The sequence below is a fragment of the Camponotus floridanus genome, unplaced genomic scaffold (assembly GCF_003227725.1).
Source record: "Camponotus floridanus strain SB8 unplaced genomic scaffold, Cflo_v7.5 scaffold32, whole genome shotgun sequence".
In the NCBI taxonomy this organism is placed as follows: domain Eukaryota; kingdom Metazoa; phylum Arthropoda; class Insecta; order Hymenoptera; family Formicidae; genus Camponotus; species Camponotus floridanus.
The window spans coordinates 978937-998523 of record NW_020229459.1 but is presented as its reverse complement, the minus strand read 5'-3'; the positions used below and the strand labels follow the sequence as shown (position 1 = coordinate 998523).

General features: G+C 32.6%; 2 protein-coding genes across 2 annotated transcripts; both read right to left on the bottom strand.

The window, feature by feature from the left end:
* Positions 1–1325: 1325 nt before the first annotated feature.
* Positions 1326–9485, bottom strand: LOC105249444 (larval serum protein 1 alpha chain). Its single transcript, XM_025410446.1, has 7 exons — positions 9308–9485; positions 4800–5061; positions 4087–4417; positions 3231–3652; positions 2703–3025; positions 2279–2631; positions 1326–2159 (listed from the first exon to the last, which is right to left on the bottom strand). The coding sequence occupies exons 2-7, from the start codon at positions 5031–5033 to the stop codon at positions 1777–1779; spliced, it is 2046 nt and encodes a 681-aa protein (XP_025266231.1). The 5' UTR covers positions 5034–5061; positions 9308–9485; the 3' UTR covers positions 1326–1776.
* A 2450-nt stretch (positions 9486–11935) lies between these two features.
* LOC105250771 (larval serum protein 1 alpha chain) lies at positions 11936–19573 on the bottom strand. The gene is made up of 7 exons (XM_011257038.3): positions 19382–19573; positions 15460–15721; positions 14747–15077; positions 13876–14297; positions 13345–13667; positions 12889–13241; positions 11936–12769 (listed from the first exon to the last, which is right to left on the bottom strand). The coding sequence occupies exons 2-7, from the start codon at positions 15691–15693 to the stop codon at positions 12369–12371; spliced, it is 2064 nt and encodes a 687-aa protein (XP_011255340.2). The 5' UTR covers positions 15694–15721; positions 19382–19573; the 3' UTR covers positions 11936–12368.
* Between the last annotated feature and the right edge of the window lie 14 nt (positions 19574–19587).

Here is a 19587-nt window from a genome sequence, read left to right as displayed (position 1 = left end):
TTACAACAATAACAAAAAAAATTTTATTTTTTAATTTTTCAAAATACATCCACCATTAAATATATATTTTTTTTAATTTTAAAATTTCTTTATCACCAAGTGAAAGATAAATTTTTTACGAATCTAACTATATATGATTAAATTATGTTTCGAAAAATCATTTTCCAAAATTAATTATAAACGTCTCTGTGTAATACGCTATTCGTCCACACTCGATTTTTCGCGCAACATATCCTGTTTTTCCGTAATAAAAGATAATTAACAGATACATTTGAAAGACATTTTATATAATTATCGAAAAGATATTTTTATCGTGCGTAGATATTTACCCCTTAGAAACGCGTATGAAAAAATACATTTCCCTTATTTTTGTCTGTTGACATCAACATATTAAAAGCTCATCAAAATCGGAGGGAGACACTTCCATGCCTCTCCTCGTTAGACGAATAAATAAAAGATACGCTACGGCGATTTATTTGAGTCTGCTGTCTGAGATGACCGTATCCGAGAGAGCGTATTCGCGGAATTATTAATCATTCTCTCGAAAGGTCCTCATCTCATGATCCGTGTTCTGAACAACTTGACTGTTGTTATGACTTGATACAATCGCTCGTCTCTTTAACGGCGTTAATGAAGGGTATTATGCAAAAATTACTTAATTAATTCATTAGAACACATTATATATGAAAATCAATTTCAAATTTCATTCACTCTCAAAGTAATTATTCGATCAGTTAATATATTTTTATACAACACGTACACTGTGCATTTAGAATTAATTAAAAAATTTTTTAATACTAAATATATAATAATTTTTATTTAATTAATTTTAATTTAATTTATTTAATTATTTAATATATTTAATATATTTAATTAATTTAATTGAATTTATGTAATTATTTAATATATTTAATATATTTAATTTATATTATAATATTTTTTATTTAATTATCCAGTAAATATTAATAATAGTTTGATGACATTTAAATACCAAAGCTATTTAAGGAATTAATTATTATCGACTATACATCTCACTGGAAAATATTACCACAGTATCTTATCTAATGTTTCATATTTCAAGATTTTATCATGGTAAAAATAAATACATGTCGATTATAAACCACATATGCAATAAATATTTATTCTTGTTTATCGTAACATTACAACATCAGCGACTCTATTTAAAAAACTTCATATATAATCATTTATAAATCGCATATTTGCATCGTCGTAAAATATTTTCAAACATCGAATTGTGTCGATTCTGTTCAAAGCAATGTCAAATTCTAATCAGAATTCTAATCAGAAAGATCATGTGGCTTTTCCAATCGGAAAAGACACGTGATTTTGCTTACGTACTAAAAAAGCTTATTTCTTATTCGACTGTTTATTTCAATTATCCAACGATGAAAATAGTTGATAAACATATGCTTTTAATTTCGCAATTTTTTAATGGAATGTACTTTTACGAATAAATCGAAGAATCGAGAGAGAAATCAAAGAAGATCAACTGAAATTAAAAGATACAGCACAGAAAGACAGAGATAAATGTGAGAGGGTGTTTTGTACAATTTATTTCTTCTTCTGGAAGATGTAATTTACGTGTTACACGTAAAATGCTAAAGGCAAGGTATCCATATCTCTTATCTATATATCTCTCTCTTAGCTAACGCGATCGCGCGTGCTAAATAAAGTTATAAGGAGTATAATCTGACGTCATAATGGGACGATTGCGAAACATTATTGTTACACGATGGTTTAATTCAAATCATCCACCTATTTATGAATAATCACGACGTCCTTCATGAAGAAATTGTGTATTTCGCTAACGTTGAAAGAAATCCGTCTGTCAAGTGGGTATCCCAACGAACGAGCGTCTAATACGTTCGAACCCCAGACGGGGGAATCCATGTGTAAGCCAATCGTTTCGTTAAAACTCGACACAGCCACGAAGAGTTTGAACTTCAAGCCCTCCTTCTTGCCTTTGGGAATTAGCAGACGATCAGGGAAGCCATAAAGCTGTTCTGAATAGGTGAAGGATTCGTTATTCTCGAGAGCCTTCACGACTTTCTTGTACAGGACATCGCTTGGGACCTCATCTGGAGCGGCATAGAGAAACTCGTAGCTGCTGCGGTTGAGCTTGTTGATACCAGGTACCACTGTAACGTTATTAACATGATAAATGATCGAGAAACTGTTCTAATCTTATATATCTCGCTCGAAGAGAGAAACTCGACGAAGAAAGAAGGTGCGAGCTGAGAAATAATTTGACACTTACGGTCAACGACCCACTGATCCATCTCAAAGAAGTTATAATGGCTCTCGCTTATGTCTACTTCGCGGCCGTAAACATTGTATTTGGGTCCAATGAAAAGGCGAATGACCGCTTTAACGTTCTTGTCGCTATGGACTGTGACGCTATAGCTGAAGGGCTTGTGATTAAGACGATTCTGACGCGCTTTGATTATCGTCGATTGCGCCTCTTTGTGGCTTCTCACGGACACAGCGTTGGAAACCAACGAGTCGAAGTGATCGAAGAATGTTACCAGTTTGTCAATGCGGACGTAATGGATATGCACGCCTGGGAAGACGAGATCCTTTTCTGTGTATTCCGGCAAGTGTTCCTTGTATCTACGAGAACATATTGAATAATTAATCCCAAAATTCCTCAATTGTATCGGATAGGGTTTGCTTAAACTTACTTCGTCCAGTAGCTCATAATATTCCTGTGTATTCTATAAAACAGGGGATCTCTCAAACGGGTGGTCAACATATCAAGAGCGCTAGGGTTAACGTTGTTCGAGGTGGTGTGGTGCACCGGAGTTACCCCAAAGATTTTCCTGTACAATAAGTCCATTTGTCTATAGTATCCGGGATTGACAGAATCGGCGTTTCCTTCGATAACGTTGCCGAGTTTATTGAGACCGTCAAAGGTCTTGTAAATATCGATTTTGTTGCCGTTCGCGTCAATGAGATAGCCGCTATCAATGGCATCGGAAATGCGAACATGGGCGTCCTGCAGGGCCTGTGTCGAATAATAATAAAAAGATAATAATTGATTTAATTTATTAATAAATAATGATTCCATTCGATTATCACTAGTAACAACGCCCCCATTAACGAAAGCTATATTCCAAACAACTTTCCAGACAACATCCAAAGGATATCCTCCATCTCTGGCACACCCTTTCGATGTTTCTTGGTCATCTTAGTTTCGACATATTACCAACCTGGATATCCTCGTGCATGTGAACAGGGATCTTGAAACCAACGGGACGTTGGGGGAACGACGCTCCATTGGGATGTTGCAGCTTCGGATAATAAGGAATGACGGGCCTGTTTATGTCAACGTAATCGACGTCGTCGAGATTATTCGACAGTCTCTCCAGATTATAACGAGCGAGAATCTGATGGTGCAAGTACAAATACAATTCGCCGCGGGCGAACGGGAGCAATTTATGTGTAGCGCTGCTTAGCCAGTGTGGGAAGTCGTGGATGCTTGCGATATAGAAAGAGGTCAAACCGATGTCCTCGGTGAAGTAGCTTATTTTATGATAATCTGAAACCCCATCGTCTTGCACTATGTACCAGTCGCTATAGTTGGCAGGAATGTAATAGTAATCTACACTATCGACTGTTTCTTTCACGGCAACTGAAACCGAATAACTCAATTAATATTTCAATGTAATGGCGTTCTTGTTACAATTGGTCGGTTGATCTGAGCGACTTTGTTCTACTATAGACAAAGGAAATGTATAAACAAATATTTATTCCTAAACATAAATAAATATTCAGCAAACACCAAGTATGGGAAATTATAACTAACAATTGTATAAATGTTACTTGATGTTTGCTGGGTGGTCTTCTTTTTGCATTCTTCTAATCTAAAGAAGTAAGACGTTGTATTTTTAGCACACTGATAATTAATATCTTGGAAAAAGAATGTAGAATTCTTATGAAACTATTTTTCTGAAGAACTTCAATTCTCGGGCATAAATTAAATATAGCGAGATTATTAAATGATGTAAGAAAATGGAATAATTTAAGAATAAAATAAATATAATTCGGTTTGACTAGTGTACTAACTGTGCTCGTTGCCCGAGGCAATGTGATGAGCCTGATGTATAACTTCCTCGTTGAAGAAATAATAGGGGAATATTTCGTAAAGCGGGGGTATATGGATGCGTCTGGTGTCGGGACGATGCAGGATGGCAACCATCAACGCGTAAATATACACGTATTCATTCACATTGAAACGCGCCCAAACGGCAGCATTATAAAAGGTGTCAAAATCCTTGGCGCTAACGAAGACATAGAACAGATTGATCGCTTCACGTAAATGTTGGATGCCGGAAAACACTACCCCTCGCGGGACTATTCCGTGTTTCAATCGCTTTAGGAACTCGGTAACCGCTGCCTAGAACAATCAGACCATCGAAAGAATTATAGACTTGTTAAAGCAGGATTGCAACGAACTATTCTGGGGTTTCAACAGCTTCTCGTTCGATACAAATAAGTAAAATGTTATAAACTTTGTTATAAAAATCTATCTTCTCTACTGTCTTCCCAGCAAACACCAAATAACATTTATATAACTGTTAGTTGTAATTTCACACTCACCAATATAACAGTTATATAACTGTTACATGTTATATGACTGTTATATAACTGTTATATATGTTACTGGTGTTTGCTGCATTCTTAATTAACAATCATTAATAATGTACAAAATATATTTTCATAGTTTCATTATTTTTTTAAATATATATGGCTCTGATCAACTACTGCATCCAATATACCTGATTGTTGAACGAAGCGAGGTTGTCTTGGAAGTTGAAGGATTGCGCCTTTTGGTAGAGCTCCGGGTGATAGACGGTGGGTTGGTTGATGTGCCAGAATAGCTCGAAGATGTTCTTCTGCTTGACCAGGTAGGCATTGTCGGCAGTGTGTTGACGGCGGGTAGGCACTTGCCAGTGTGAGATAGATACCTGAACCAGGCACGCAGCCGTCAGGAACAACGCAATCGTTTTCATCCTCGTGGTTGCTCCGCGGATCGGCTCACTGCAATTATCGTGACCTGCATTATTTACTGATCTCTAGCGAGATAAAAAAGTTCCAGGTACATGATTGCAATACCCTTAATGAGGTAATAGACCCAAGAAACACCGATAATCGGTTGACAATCTTTCTGTTGTTTGTGTAATAATTATCTTCATATATTGATAATTTTGTCTTTCCTTTGACACATTATCAGTCCGCCAATCGTGTTTGTTTTATTCGAAAATAATTCACATTCATTTAGAAGTATCTCTTTCAAGTATGTTGAGATGCTTTAACTCTTCTCGGGTGTTTTTAACAGATATGGATTAAAGTTTATTGAACAAAACAGAATTGAGATAAATTACAATGATTGTAAATTGAGATAATTAATGCCGAAATTTTAAAGTATAATTTTTTTAAAACAAGTTAAAACATTACAGTCTAATAAATTTTCTCAATTAAAAAAATAATAATTATAATACTTATAAGAATAAAAGCTTTAAAATATATTGTTGTTATGTAAAAGTTTTCGAGCAGTATTTATGCAGATAAAAGAATTGCACGAAAATAACAAAAATTGCAACACAAAGTTAATGGAGGCATTGATTTTGTATCAGTGATATTTCTTCAAGCATTTAAGAATGATTTATGTTAAAAACCACACAATAAAAAATAAATATGAATACATTCGTATTAATAGCCATTAATCATTGCAATAATCATTAAAAGAATAAATAAAAGAATCATTTTAATTATGGACAAACTTTTGCACAATACGATAGCAAATATGACCGATAGCAATATAACCAAATGCGATAGCATATACGTATTTGGTACAAATACAACTCGGCTTTTTGCGATTAATTACCACTTTGATAAACTTTCACCTAATGATTATATAATATATTATTTGTGCGAATAGAAAGAAAAAGAGAGAGACAGATTAAATAATTCGATAAAATAATAAAAAAGAAAGCAGTCAAGAAAAAAAAAATATTTAAATTTTTGTTGTATTTATATTTCCATCTTTATATAAATACTATTATATATTAATATTAATTTATTATATAAAAGAAATTAAATATTAATCAGGATTATTAAAAGTTTACATATGTAAAAGAAATTAAACATCCGAATTATTAAAAATTCATATACATAAAATATTGAAGATATAAGATATTAAATGTAACAGTCCCCGTACAATTTTTGAGACGCTTCCAACAGATTAAGAAAAAGAAAACATATATATAAGGCATTTTATCTGCTACATGTATGTATTTGTGTGCATGTATACATGTATGCACGCATATGTCTGAAGAAAACATGTTTTAATCTTGTTTTTTACATCAATTCTGCCAAATTTATTTAAAATTTAGTGAAGGAGATAAAGATATATACATATATTTACCTATAAAAAAATTCATTCTATGAAATTTTTAATAAAGATATTTATAATTAAATGTTAAAAGTTATGCAAGCAATAATATCGAAAATTTCTATTGTGAAAGATTTGCATCAATTTAATTTTTTACGGGAATAAAGGATGAAAAAGGAAAAGAAGAAAAAAAGAGAAAGAATATGTATGTTTGTATAAGTTCAAGTTTTAATTTTAATACATCAATTAATTAACTGTTTATTAATATTAATATCATTTTATTAATCAATTTTATTAACAAAAGTTTAAATCAAATGTATGGAAAAATTATGTGTTTTAAATATAAGAAATATGTGTTTTAAATATTCTTAAATATATCATTATTCATATTAAATTCAATTTATTCTTATGACACATTCTTTTTCCTTTTTGCAAAAATGTAAAAATTTATTTCTCAGACTTGCTATAAAGATGTTTTATTTTAAGAATAAATATTTTTTTTTATCTTTTCGTAAAGAAAATTATACTGATGTAAAGGTGAGATGGATCGCTATAATTAAAAATACTAGAACATTACAAAGCGTTATGTGTCCCATTTAATGCCTTTTATTATATAATACAATCTGAAAAAAAAATATAAATATATATATGTGAGTAATATATAATTGAACCATTCACAGACTAAAATGATTAACTCCACTTTTTGAATTTTTTATTAATCAATCACGTGCTTTGACACTAAAATTTTAAAAAATTCAAAAAGTGGATTAACCTTTTGCGACGTCTTTTTCAATTTAATTTTTATAATATTCCTCCTCGAAGTGTTCGAGAGGAGATCTTGGAAGAAGTTGATTGACTATGCGAGATTTAGACAATTTCGAAATTCGACAAACATAACGGAATTTAACAGTCCCGAAAGGCTAACACTCAAATAAATTACAACTTAATAAAGAAAAATATAACAGGTTTACTAAAAAGAAAATAATATAAATATAAAGTAAATAACGAATCAAAGCAAGAAAGAATATTCACAATACGTTCGGAAATTTGAAATAACGAAATGAATATAACAGATCCAATCGACAGCGATAATAATCACAAATCAGTTCGGTCGAATGTTTGCACAAAATCGATAATCCGAGAAAGCGCTAAGTCATTTCAGGTATTTATATCCGAGCCCGTTTTTATGGCTGGGTTCTGCGAGGTCGAACAATGTTTCAAAAACATAACGGAATTTCAACACTCAAATCATCGACTTACCGTATTAACCTTTTCCCTGTAATATTTGGCTATTATAATCGACAATAATATGCCCAGGTAAAACACGAAACTCATGAGGTCACCATGATTTTATTCAAAAGTTACCCAAACAGAAATGAGTTAAAAAATGAGTTAAAAATAACAAAAAGAATAATAAATTTTTAAGTTCAATAATCGTATTATACATATAATTTTCAAAAGATTATGTTGCTCAAATATAATTAAAATATACATGAATAATTAAATAAACAAGTAATTGCGTAATATATATAAGAAATGATATTATTATGATTCTTAAGATTTCATACGCGAAGTATATACAGGGTGAGTCATTTTAATCAATACACTCGAATATCTCGAAAACAGCACTCTTCAGAAAGAAATGTTTCAAACAAAAATTGTAGGGTGTGAAGGGGGACATAAGATGGTAGCATTGGTTTGACCTTGGAAAGTCATTTGAAGGTCACATAAAAGTCACCTTCAATTTCTTAAATTGAACCCACTATTTTTCATTACATATTCTTGTAGCTTATCTCGAGAGCTTTCCAAAACAGACAAATGTTTTTTCATTAAGTACTTTTTGAGTTATAAGGCTTCAAAGTTTGCAGTACTTCGATATAAAATGCAAAATATCTCGTAAAATATTTAGTTTTCGGTAGTCTTACCCTAATACTTTTATGCACAGGATAATGAGACAAAACTATTGGTGCAAAGAAAACGTATGATTGTTTATAATAAAAAATGTGTAATTTGCAATGCACTTTTTGTTATAAACAATCATACGTTTTCTTTGTACCAATAGCTTTGTCTCATTATCCTGTGCATAAAAGTATTAGGGTAAGACTACCGAAAACTAAATATTTTACGAGATATTTTGCATTTTATATCGAAGTACTGCAAACTTTGAAGCCTTATAACTCAAAAAGTACTTAATGAAAAAACATTTGTCTGTTTTGGAAAGCTCTCGAGATAAGCTACAAGAATATGTAATGAAAAATAGTGGGTTCAATTTAAGAAATTGAAGGTGACTTTTATGTGACCTTCAAATGACTTTCCAAGGTCAAACCAATGCTACCATCTTATGTCCCCCTTCACACCCTACAATTTTTGTTTGAAACATTTCTTTCTGAAGAGTGCTGTTTTCGAGATATTCGAGTGTATTGATTAAAATGACTCACCCTGTATATTCTCCAACAGAGAGACCGCTAAAATTGTTTAATATCAAAAATAAGTTACCAAAACATTGCCAAAAGTATGTCAAATGAAATCATAATGATTTTTCTAAAATGACTTTGACGTCATTATGAGTTTCATTTCTACCTGGGATTCTCCGCGATTTATCGCGCACGTGGCGGATATACGAGAGCCGGTCGCGTGTTAAGACACCCCGAATCCCGGAGAAGAGACGAACGTACCTTATTAATTATATTAGTTAATAAAAGTCATCGTTAAATAAAGGCGATCGTCCTTGATACCGCGATCGCTCGTCTCCGGTCACCCGAAATACGCGAAAATCAAAAGCTCGGTGGTACAAAGCCCGAGCGACAAAATGGCGCCGGCGACAGAGCCCGTCTTCGGATAGAATCGCGTACGTGGCTTACAAAATAGCGAAACCTGAATGAGCAAACTCACCGATATTCGCTCCCGTGTCCGGGGTTGATCCTCGTCGATGATTTCGTCTTCTTGAGTTGCCGCTGATCTTGATAGCGGCAACTCTCCCGAAAACTGCACTGATGACAATGCAAAGACGACTGTATGCGACGAGCGCCCGTATCAGAGAGAGTCCCTGGATCTCGCTATCCAGGATCGATAGCGGCGTCAATTTCTGCGCTCAGGGGTGCGCGAATTCGTGACCAATCACGCCGCGACACGCGAGGGATCCTTGCGCCTCGCAACAACGCGGTATCGATATCATAATTTGAAATTCGTCGACGGCCCGATTTTCGATGATCCGCTGAAGGCTGTATATCCTCCATCCTCTGAGGATAGCGCTGGCCGGGCTCTAGGGTTGCACAAGACCCAAGACAAGACAATATTCATAAAAATATTGTATTAGAATTGAAAATTTTCAAAAATTTAAATCTTATCTGTGCTCTTGTAAGAAAAGTATTTAGTGATATTTTTAAAATGTATTAATTTAAATTTTTCTTACGATTTTCTTACTTTTGTAACTGTGTAAAATTACAATTATAACATAAATTTTTATTTTTTTTTTTTTTTGAGAGTATTGAAATTTTTTGCTACTTACAACTTTTATGGAAAAAATAGACGTTTATACCAAATTATTATCAACAAATGTTTATATAAAATTAACGTTTATACGAAATTAATAATTCTGTTTCATTGAGCGGATTTCTTAAAGAAAAAAGAAAAAATTTTAGAAAAGGTAAAAATAAATACAATAAGCATGAAATAAAATTTATCATTCTTTAAGCATAATTACTAATTATATTTTTGACATTTATCTATTTTATTATATTTTTATAACAAAATGCAGTTCAATTCGCGAAACATTATAATATTTCTGTTTATTGCCGCTCCTTTTAATTTACTACAAACTCCTGTTAGAATTAAAGAAACAGAATTACTTCTGTTTCTTTATTCAGAATTACTTCTGTTTCTTTATTTCTAACAGGAGTTTGTAATAAATTAAACATTTTCATAATCATTAATCGTTGACTTTAAATTTTTTTAAGTTTTTCTGCAAACAACAAGCCATAGAAAAATAAAATAGCTTATTTATAATTATATTTATGTTTAATATCTTATTACATATTAAATATAAATGTAATTTGTTATATCAATGTTATTCTAGCTATGCACGGGAAGAAAACGTGATTGCATAGAAAAAATGTATCCGTATTAGTTATCTTTCATTAGAAAAACAGTATTTGTTGTCTTTCATTAGAAAAACAGAATGTGTTACGTGAAAAGTCGAACACATGGACGGACACGAATAACGTATTACAGAGAAGTTTATAATTAATTTTGGAAAATGATTTTTCGAACATAACTTAATCATATACGGTTGGATTCGTAAAAAAGTAATATTTCATTTGATAATAAAGAAATTTCAAAATTAGAAAAAAATATATTTAGTGATGGAGATATTTTGACAAATTAAGAAAATAAAAAATTATTTTTGTTATTGTTGTAAAATTTTCTTGAAGCTATTTAACTTTTAATTTGAAAATTTTTTTCTATTTTTTATAGTTTCAGAAATATACGTCTCGAAAAAAAAAACCTATTTTTTTCAAAGGAATGTTTTACCCCCTAGACACGCATACGAAAAAATAAGTTTTCCCTTATTTTTGTTTAGAAAACAACATATTAAAAGCTCATCAAAATCGGAGGCAGACATTTCCATGCCTTTCCTTGTTAGACGAATAAATAAAAGATACGCTATGGCGATTTATTTGAGTCTGCTGTCTGAGATGACCGTATCCGAGAGAGCGTATTCGCGGAATTATTAATCATCCTCTCGAAAGGTCCTCATCTCATGATCCGTGATCTGAACAACTTGACTGTTGTTATGACTTGATACAATCGCTTGTCTCTTTGACGGCGTTAATGAAGGGTATTATGCATTACTTAATTAATTCATTAGAACACATTATATATGAAAATCAATTTCAAATTTCATTCACTCTCAAAGTAATTATTCGATCAGTTAATATATTTTTATACAACACGTACACTGTGCATTTAGAATTAATTAGAAAATTTTTTAATAATAAATATATAATAATTTTTATTTAATTTATTTAATTTAATTTATTTAATTATTTAATATATTTAATATATTTAATTAATTTAATTGAATTTATGTAATTATTTAATATATTTAATATATTTAATTTATATTATAATATTTTTTATTTAATTATCCAGTAAATATTAATAATAGTTTGATGACATTTAAATACCAAAGCTATTTAAGGAATTAATTATTATCGACTATACATCTCACTGGAAAATATTACCACAGTATCTTATCTAATGTTTCATATTTCAAGATTTTATCATGGTAAAAATAAATACATGTCGATTATAAACCACATATGCAATAAATATTTATTCTTGTTTATCGTAACATTACAACATCAGCGACTCTATTTAAAAAACTTCATATATAATCATTTATAAATCGCATATTTGCATCGTCGTAAAATATTTTCAAACATCGAATTGTGTCGATTCTGTTCAAAGCAATGTCAAATTCTAATCAGAATTCTAATCAGAAAGATCATGTGGCTTTTCCAATCGGAAAAGACACGTGATTTTGCTTACGTACTAAAAAAGCTTATTTCTTATTCGACTGTTTATTTTAATTATCCAACGATGAAAATAGTTGATAAACATATGCTTTTAATTTCGCAATTTTTTAATGGAATGTACTTTTACGAATAAATCGAAGAATCGAGAGAGAAATCAAAGAAGATCAACTGAAATTAAAAGATACAGCACAGAAAGACAGAGATAAATGTGAGAGGGTGTTTTGTAAAATTTATTTCTTCTTCTGGGAGATGTAATTTACGTGTTACACGTAAAATGCTAAAGGCAAGGTATCCATATCTCTTATCTATATATCTCTCTCTTAGCTAACGCGATCGCGCGTGCTAAATAAAGTTATAAGGAGTATAATCTGACGTCATAATGGGACGATTGCAAAACATTATTGTTACACGTTGGTTCAATGCAACTTATCCCCCTGCTTATGAGTAATCACGACGTCCTTCATGAAGAAATTGGGTATTTTGCTGAAGTTGAAAGGAATCGGTCTATCAAGTGGGTATCCCAACCAACGATCGTCCAATACGTTGGAACCCCAGACGGGGGAATCCATGTATAAGCCAAGCGTTTTGCTAAAACTCGACACAGCCACGAAGAGTTTGAACGTCAAGCCCTTCTTCTTGCCTTTGGGAATTAGCAGACGATCAGGGAAGCCATAAAGCTGTTCTGAATAGGCGAAGAGTTCGTCATTCTCGAGAGCCTTCACGACCTTCCTGTACAGGACATCGCTTGGGACCTCATCTGGAGCGGCATAGAGAAACTCGTAGCTGCAGCGGTTGAGTTCGTTGGGACCAGGTATCACTGTAACGTTATTAACATGATTAATGATCGAGAAACTGTTATAATCTTATATATCTCGCTCGAAGAGAGAAATTCGACAAAGAAAGAAGGTGCGAGCTGAGAAATAATCTGACACTTACGGTCAACGACCCACTGATCCATCTCAAAGAAGTTATAATGGCTCTCGCTTATGTCTACTTCACGGCCGTAAACGTCATATTTGGGTCCAATGAAAACGCGAACGACCGCCTTGACGTACTTGTCGCTATGGACTGTGACATGATAGCTGAAGGGCTTGTGATTAAGACGGTTCTGACGCGCTTTGATCATCGTCGATTGCGCCTGTTTGTGGCTGCTCACGGGCACAGCGTTGCTGATCAACGAGTCAAAGTGATCGAAGAATGTTACCAGTTGGTCAACGGTGACGGATTCGACATGCACGCCTGGGAAGACGAGTTCCTCGTGTGTGTATTTCGGCAAGTGTTGCTTGTATCTACGACAACATGTTGAATAATTAATCCCAAAATTCCTCAATTGTATCGGATTGGGTTTGCAAAATTCCTCAATTTTATCGGATAGGGTTTGCTTAAACTTACTTCGTCCAGTAGCTAACAATATTCTTGTGTATCCTATAAAACAGGGGATCTCTCAAACAGGTGCTCAACATATCAAGAGCGCTAGGGATAACGTTGTTCGAGGTGGTGTGGTGTACCGGGGTTACCCCAAAGACTTTCCTGTACAATGAGTCCATTTGTCCATAGTACCCGGGATTGACGGAATCGGCGTTTCCTTGGATAATGTTGCCGAGTTGATTGAGACCGTCCACGGTCTTGTAAATATCGATTGGATTGCCGTTCGCGTCAACGATATGGCCGCTGGCAATGGCGTCGGAAATGCGAACATGGGCGTCCTGCAGGGCCTGTGTCGAATAATCGTAAAAAGATAATAATTAATGATTTAATTTATTAATAAATAATGATTCCATTCGATTATCATTAGTAACAACGCCCCCATTAACGAAAGCTATTTTCCAAACAACTTTCCAGACAACATCCAAAGGATATTCTCCATCTCTGGAACACCCTTTCGATGTTTCTTGGTCATCTTAGTTTCGACATATTACCAACCTGGACATCCTCGTGCATGTTAACAGGGATCTTGAAACCAACGGGACGTTGGGGGAACGACGCTCCATTGGGATGTTGCAGCTTCGGATAATAAGGAACGACGGGCTTGTTTATGTCAACGTACTCGACGTCGATGAGATTATTCGACAGTCTCTCCAGATTATAACGAGCGAGAATCTGATGATGCAAGTACAAATACCATTCGCCGCGGAAGAACGGGAGCAAATTATGTGTATCGCTGCTTAGCCAGTGTGGGAAGTCGTGGATGCTTGCGACATAGAAAGAAGTCAAACCGACGTCCTCGGTGAAGTAGCTTAATTTATGATAATCCGAAACCCCATGGTCGTGCACTATGTACCAGTCGCTGTAGTTGGCAGGAATGTAATAGTAATTTACACTTCCGACTGTTTCATTCACGGCACCTGAAATTGAATAACTCAATTAATATTTCAATGTAATGGCGTTCTTGTTACAATTGGTCGGTTGATCTGAGCGACTTTGTTCTACTATAGACAAAGGAAATGTATAAACAAATATTTATTCCTAAACATAAATAGATATCCAGCAAACACCAAGTATGGGAAATTATAACTAACAATTGTATAAATGTTACTTGATGTTTGCTGGGTGGTCTTCTTTTCGCATTCTTCTAATCTAAAGAAGTAAGACGTTGTATTTTTAGCACACTGATAATTAATATCTTGGAAAAAGAGGGTAGAATTCTTATGAAGCCATTTTTCTGAAGAACTTTAATTCTCGGGCATAAATTAAATATATTAGAGAAATTTGAAGCGAGATTATTAACTGATGTAAGAAAATGGAATAATTTAAGAATAAAATAAATATAATTCGGTTTGACTAGTGTACTAACTTTGCCTGTTGCCCAAGGCGATGTGATGGGCCTTATGTATAACTTCCTCGTTGAAGAAGTAATGGGGGAGTATTTCGTAAAGCGGGGGTAGATGGATGCGTCTGGTGTCGGGATGATGCAGGACGGCAACCATCAACGCGTAAATATACACGTATTCATTCACATTGAAACGCGCCCAAACGGCAACATTATAAAGGGTCTCAAAATCCTTGGCGCTGAGGAAGACATAGAACAGATTGATCGCTTCATGGTAATGTTGGTCGCCGGAGAACAGTATTCCTCGCGGGACTATTCCGTATTCCAATCGCTGTAGGAACTCGGTAACCGCTGCCTAGAACAACCGGACAATCGAAAAAATTATAAACTTGTTAAAGCAGGATTGCAACGAATTATTCTGGGGTTTCAACAGCTTCTCGTTCGATACAAATAGGTAAAATGTTATAAATTTTGTTATAAAAATCTATCTTCTCTACTGTCTTCCCAGCAAACACCAAGTAACACTTATATAACTGTTAGTTGTAATTTCACACTCACCAATATAACAGTTATATAACTGTTACATGTTATATGACTGTTATATAACTGTTATATATGTTACTGGTGTTTGCTGCATTCTTAATTAACAATCATTAATAATGTACAAAATATATTTTCATAGTTTCATTATTTTTTTAAATATATATGGCTCTGATCAACTACTGCATCCAATATACCTGATTGTTGAACGAAGCGAGGTTGTCTTGGAAGTTGAAGGATTGCGCCTTTTGGTAGAGCTCCGGGTGATAGACGGTGGGTTGGTCGATGTGCCAGAATAGCTCGTAGATGTTCTTCTGCTTAATCAGGTAGGCATTGTCGGCGGTGTGTTGGCGGCGGGCAGGTATTCGCGAGCGTGAGATAGATACCTGAACCAGGCACGTAGCCGTCAGGAACAACGCAATCGCTTTCATCCTCGTGCTTGCTTCGCGGATCGGCTCACTGCAATTATCGTGACCTGCATTATTTACTGATCTCTAAGAGATAAAAAAGTTTCAAGTACATGATTGCAGTACCCTTAATGAGGTAATAGACCCAAGAAACACCGATAATCGGTCGCCAATCTTTCTGTTTGTGTAATAATTATCTTTATATATTGATAATTTTGTCTCCCCTTTGACACATTATCAATCCGGCAATCGGGTTTGTTTTATTCGAAAATAATTCACGTTTTTTTAGAAGTATCTCTTTCAAGTATGTTGAGATGCTTTAACTTTTCTCGGGTGTTTTTAGCAGATATGGATTAAAGTTTTTTTATTGAACAAAACAGAAAGATAAATTACAATGATTGTATATTGAGATAATTAATGCCGAAATTTTAGTATAATTTTTTAAAAACAAGTTAAAACATTACAGTCTAATAAATTTTCTCAATTAAAAAAATAATAATTACTTATAAGAATAAAAGCTTTAAAATATATTATTGTTATGTAAAAGTTTTCGAGCAGTATTTATGCAGATAAAAAAATTGCATGAAAATAACAGAAATTGCAACACAAAGTTAATGGAGGCATTGATTTTGTATCAGTGATATTTCTTCAAGCATTTAAGAATGATTTATGTTAAAAATCACACAATAAAAGATAATAAATATGAATACATTCGTATTAATAACCAATAATCATTGCAATAATCATTAAAAGAATAAATAAAAGAATCATTTTAATTATGGACAGACTTTTGCACAATACGATAGCAAATATGACCGATAGCAATATAACCAAATGCGATAGCATATACGGATTTGGTACAAATACAACTCGGCTTTTTGCGATTAACTACGACTTTGATAAACTCTCACCTAATGATTATATAATATATTATTTGTGCGAATAGAAAGAAAGAGAGAGAGAGATTAAATAATTCGATAAAATAATAAAAAAGAAAGCAGTCAAGAAAAAAAAGATATTTAAATTTCTGTTGTATTTATATTTCTATCTTTATATAAATACTATTATATATTAATATTAATTTATTATATAAAAGAAATTAAATATTAATCAGGATTATTAAAAGTTTACATATGTAAAAGAAATTAAACATCCGAATTATTAAAAATTCATATACATAAAATATTGAAGATATAAGATATTAAATGTAACAGTCTCCGTACAATTTTTGAGACGCTTCCAACAGATTAAGAAAAAGAAAACATATATATAAGGCATTTTATCTGCTACATGTATGTATTTGTGTGCATGTATGCACGCATATGTCTGAAGAAAACATGTTTTAATCTTGTTTTTTACATCAATTCTGCCAAATTTATTTAAAATTTAGTGAAGGAGATAAAAATATATGCATATATTTACCTATAAAAAAATTCATTCTATGAAATTTTTAATAAAGATATTTATCATTAAATGATAAAAGTTATGCAAGCGATAATATCGAAAATTTCTACTGTGAAAGATTTGCATCAATTTAATTTTTTACTGCTATAAAGGATGAAAAAGTAAAAGAAGAAAAAAAGAGAAAGAATATGTATGTTTATATAAGTTCAAGTTTTAATTTTAATACATCAATTAATTAACTGTTTATTAATATTAATATCATTTTATTAAGCAATTTTATTAATAAAAGTTTAAATCAAATGTATGGAGAAATTATGTATTTTAAATATAAGAAATATGTGTGTTTTAAATATTCTTAAATATATCATTATTCATATTAAATTCAATTTATTCTTATGACACATTCTTTTTCCTTTTTGCAAAAATGTAAAAATTTATTTCTCAGACTTGCTATTAAGATGTTTTATTTTAAGAATAAATATTTTTTTTATCTTTTCGTAAAGAAAATTATACTGATGTAAAGGTGAGATGGATCGCTATATATAATTAATAATACTGGAACATTACAAAGCGTTATGTGTCCCTTTAATGCCTTTTATTATGTAATACAATCTGAAAAAAAATATAAATATATATATGTAAGTAATATATAATTGAACCATTCACAGGCTAAAATGATTAACTCTACTTTTTGAATTTTTTATTAATCAATCACGTGCTTTGACATTAAAATTTAAAAAAAAAATTCAAAAAGTGGATTAACCTGTTGCGACGTCTTTTTCAATTTAATTTTTATAATATTCCTCCTTCGAGAGGAGATCTTGGAAAAAGTTGATTGACTATGCGAGATTTAGACAATTTCGAAATTCGGCAAACATAACGGAATTTAACAGTCCCGAAAGGCTAACACTCAAATAAATTACAACTTAATAAAGAAAAATATAACAGATTTACTAAAAAGAAAATAATATAAAAATAAAGTAAATAACGAATCAAAGCAAGAAAGAATATTCACAATACGGAAATTTGAAATAACGAAATGAATATAACAGGTCAAATCGACAGCGATAATAATCACAAATCAATTCGGTCGAATGTTTGCACAAAATCGATAACCCGAGAAAGCGCTAATCTATCGTACTGACCTTTTCCCTGTAATATTTGGCTATTATAATCGACAGTAATATGCCCAGGTAAAACACGAAACTCATGAGGTCATCATGATTTTATTTATCATTTAAAAGTTACCCAAACAAAAATGAGTTAAAAAATGAGTTAAAGATGATAAAAAGAATAATAAATTTTTAAGTTCAATAATCGCATTATACAGAGTGTCCCGAAACTCATAATCAATCTTTCAAAGACAGATTCCTGGGATCATCTGAAGACAATTTTTCCTCAACGAAAATGTCGAGGCACTAATAATTTTCAAATTATAAGTGATTGGAAATAAGGAGTTTTTCGTAAACTAAGCTTTGTAGAAATAAAATATCCACAAAACAACATTCTTCGATTAATTCTAAATAGAGTTTACTTTGGTTGAGTTTTAATTTAAGGCTTAATTGCAAAGATATATGATGACAAAAATCGAGAACACGCAAAAAATGATGGCCTTCATCGACATTTTTGCTGAGGAAAAATCATCTGCAAATAATCCGAGGAATCTGTCTTTGAAAAATTGATTATGAGTCTTGGGACACCCTGTATTTCAAATTGTAATTTTCAAAAGATTATATTGCTTAAATATAATTAAAATATACATGAATAATTAAATAAACAAGTAATTGCGTAATATATATAAAAAATGATATTATTATGATTCTTAAGATTTCATACGCGAAGTATATATATTTTCCAACAGAGAGTTTGCTAGAATTGTTTAATATCAAAAATAAGTTAATCAAAATATCACCAAAATATTGCCAAAAGTACGTGAAATCATTATGATTTTTCTAAAATGACTTTTAGGTGATGTCATTATGAGTTTTATTTCTACCTGGAATTCTCCGCAATTTATCGCACACGTGACGGATATACGAGAGCCGGTCGCGTGTTAAGACACCCCAAATCCCGGAGAAGAGACAAACGTACCTTATTAATTATATTAATTAATAAAGGCCATCGTTAGATAAAGGCGGTCGTCCTTGATACCTCGATCGCTCGTCTCCGGTCACCCGAAATACGCGAAAATCAAAAGCTCGGTGGTACAAAGCCCAAGCGACAAAATGGCGACGCCGACAGAGCCCGTCTTCGGACAGAATCGCGTACGTGGCTTAAAAAATAGCGAAACCTGAATAAGCAAACTCACCGATATTCGCTCCCGTGTCCGGGGTTGATCCTCGTCGATGATTTCGTCTTCTTGAGTTGCCGCTGATCTTGATAGCGGCAACTCTCCCGAAAACTGCACTGATGACAATGCAAAGCCGACTGTATGCGACGAGCGCCCGTATCAGAGAGCGTCCCTGGATTTCGCGATCCAGGATCGATAGCGGCGTCAATTTCTGCGCTCAGGGG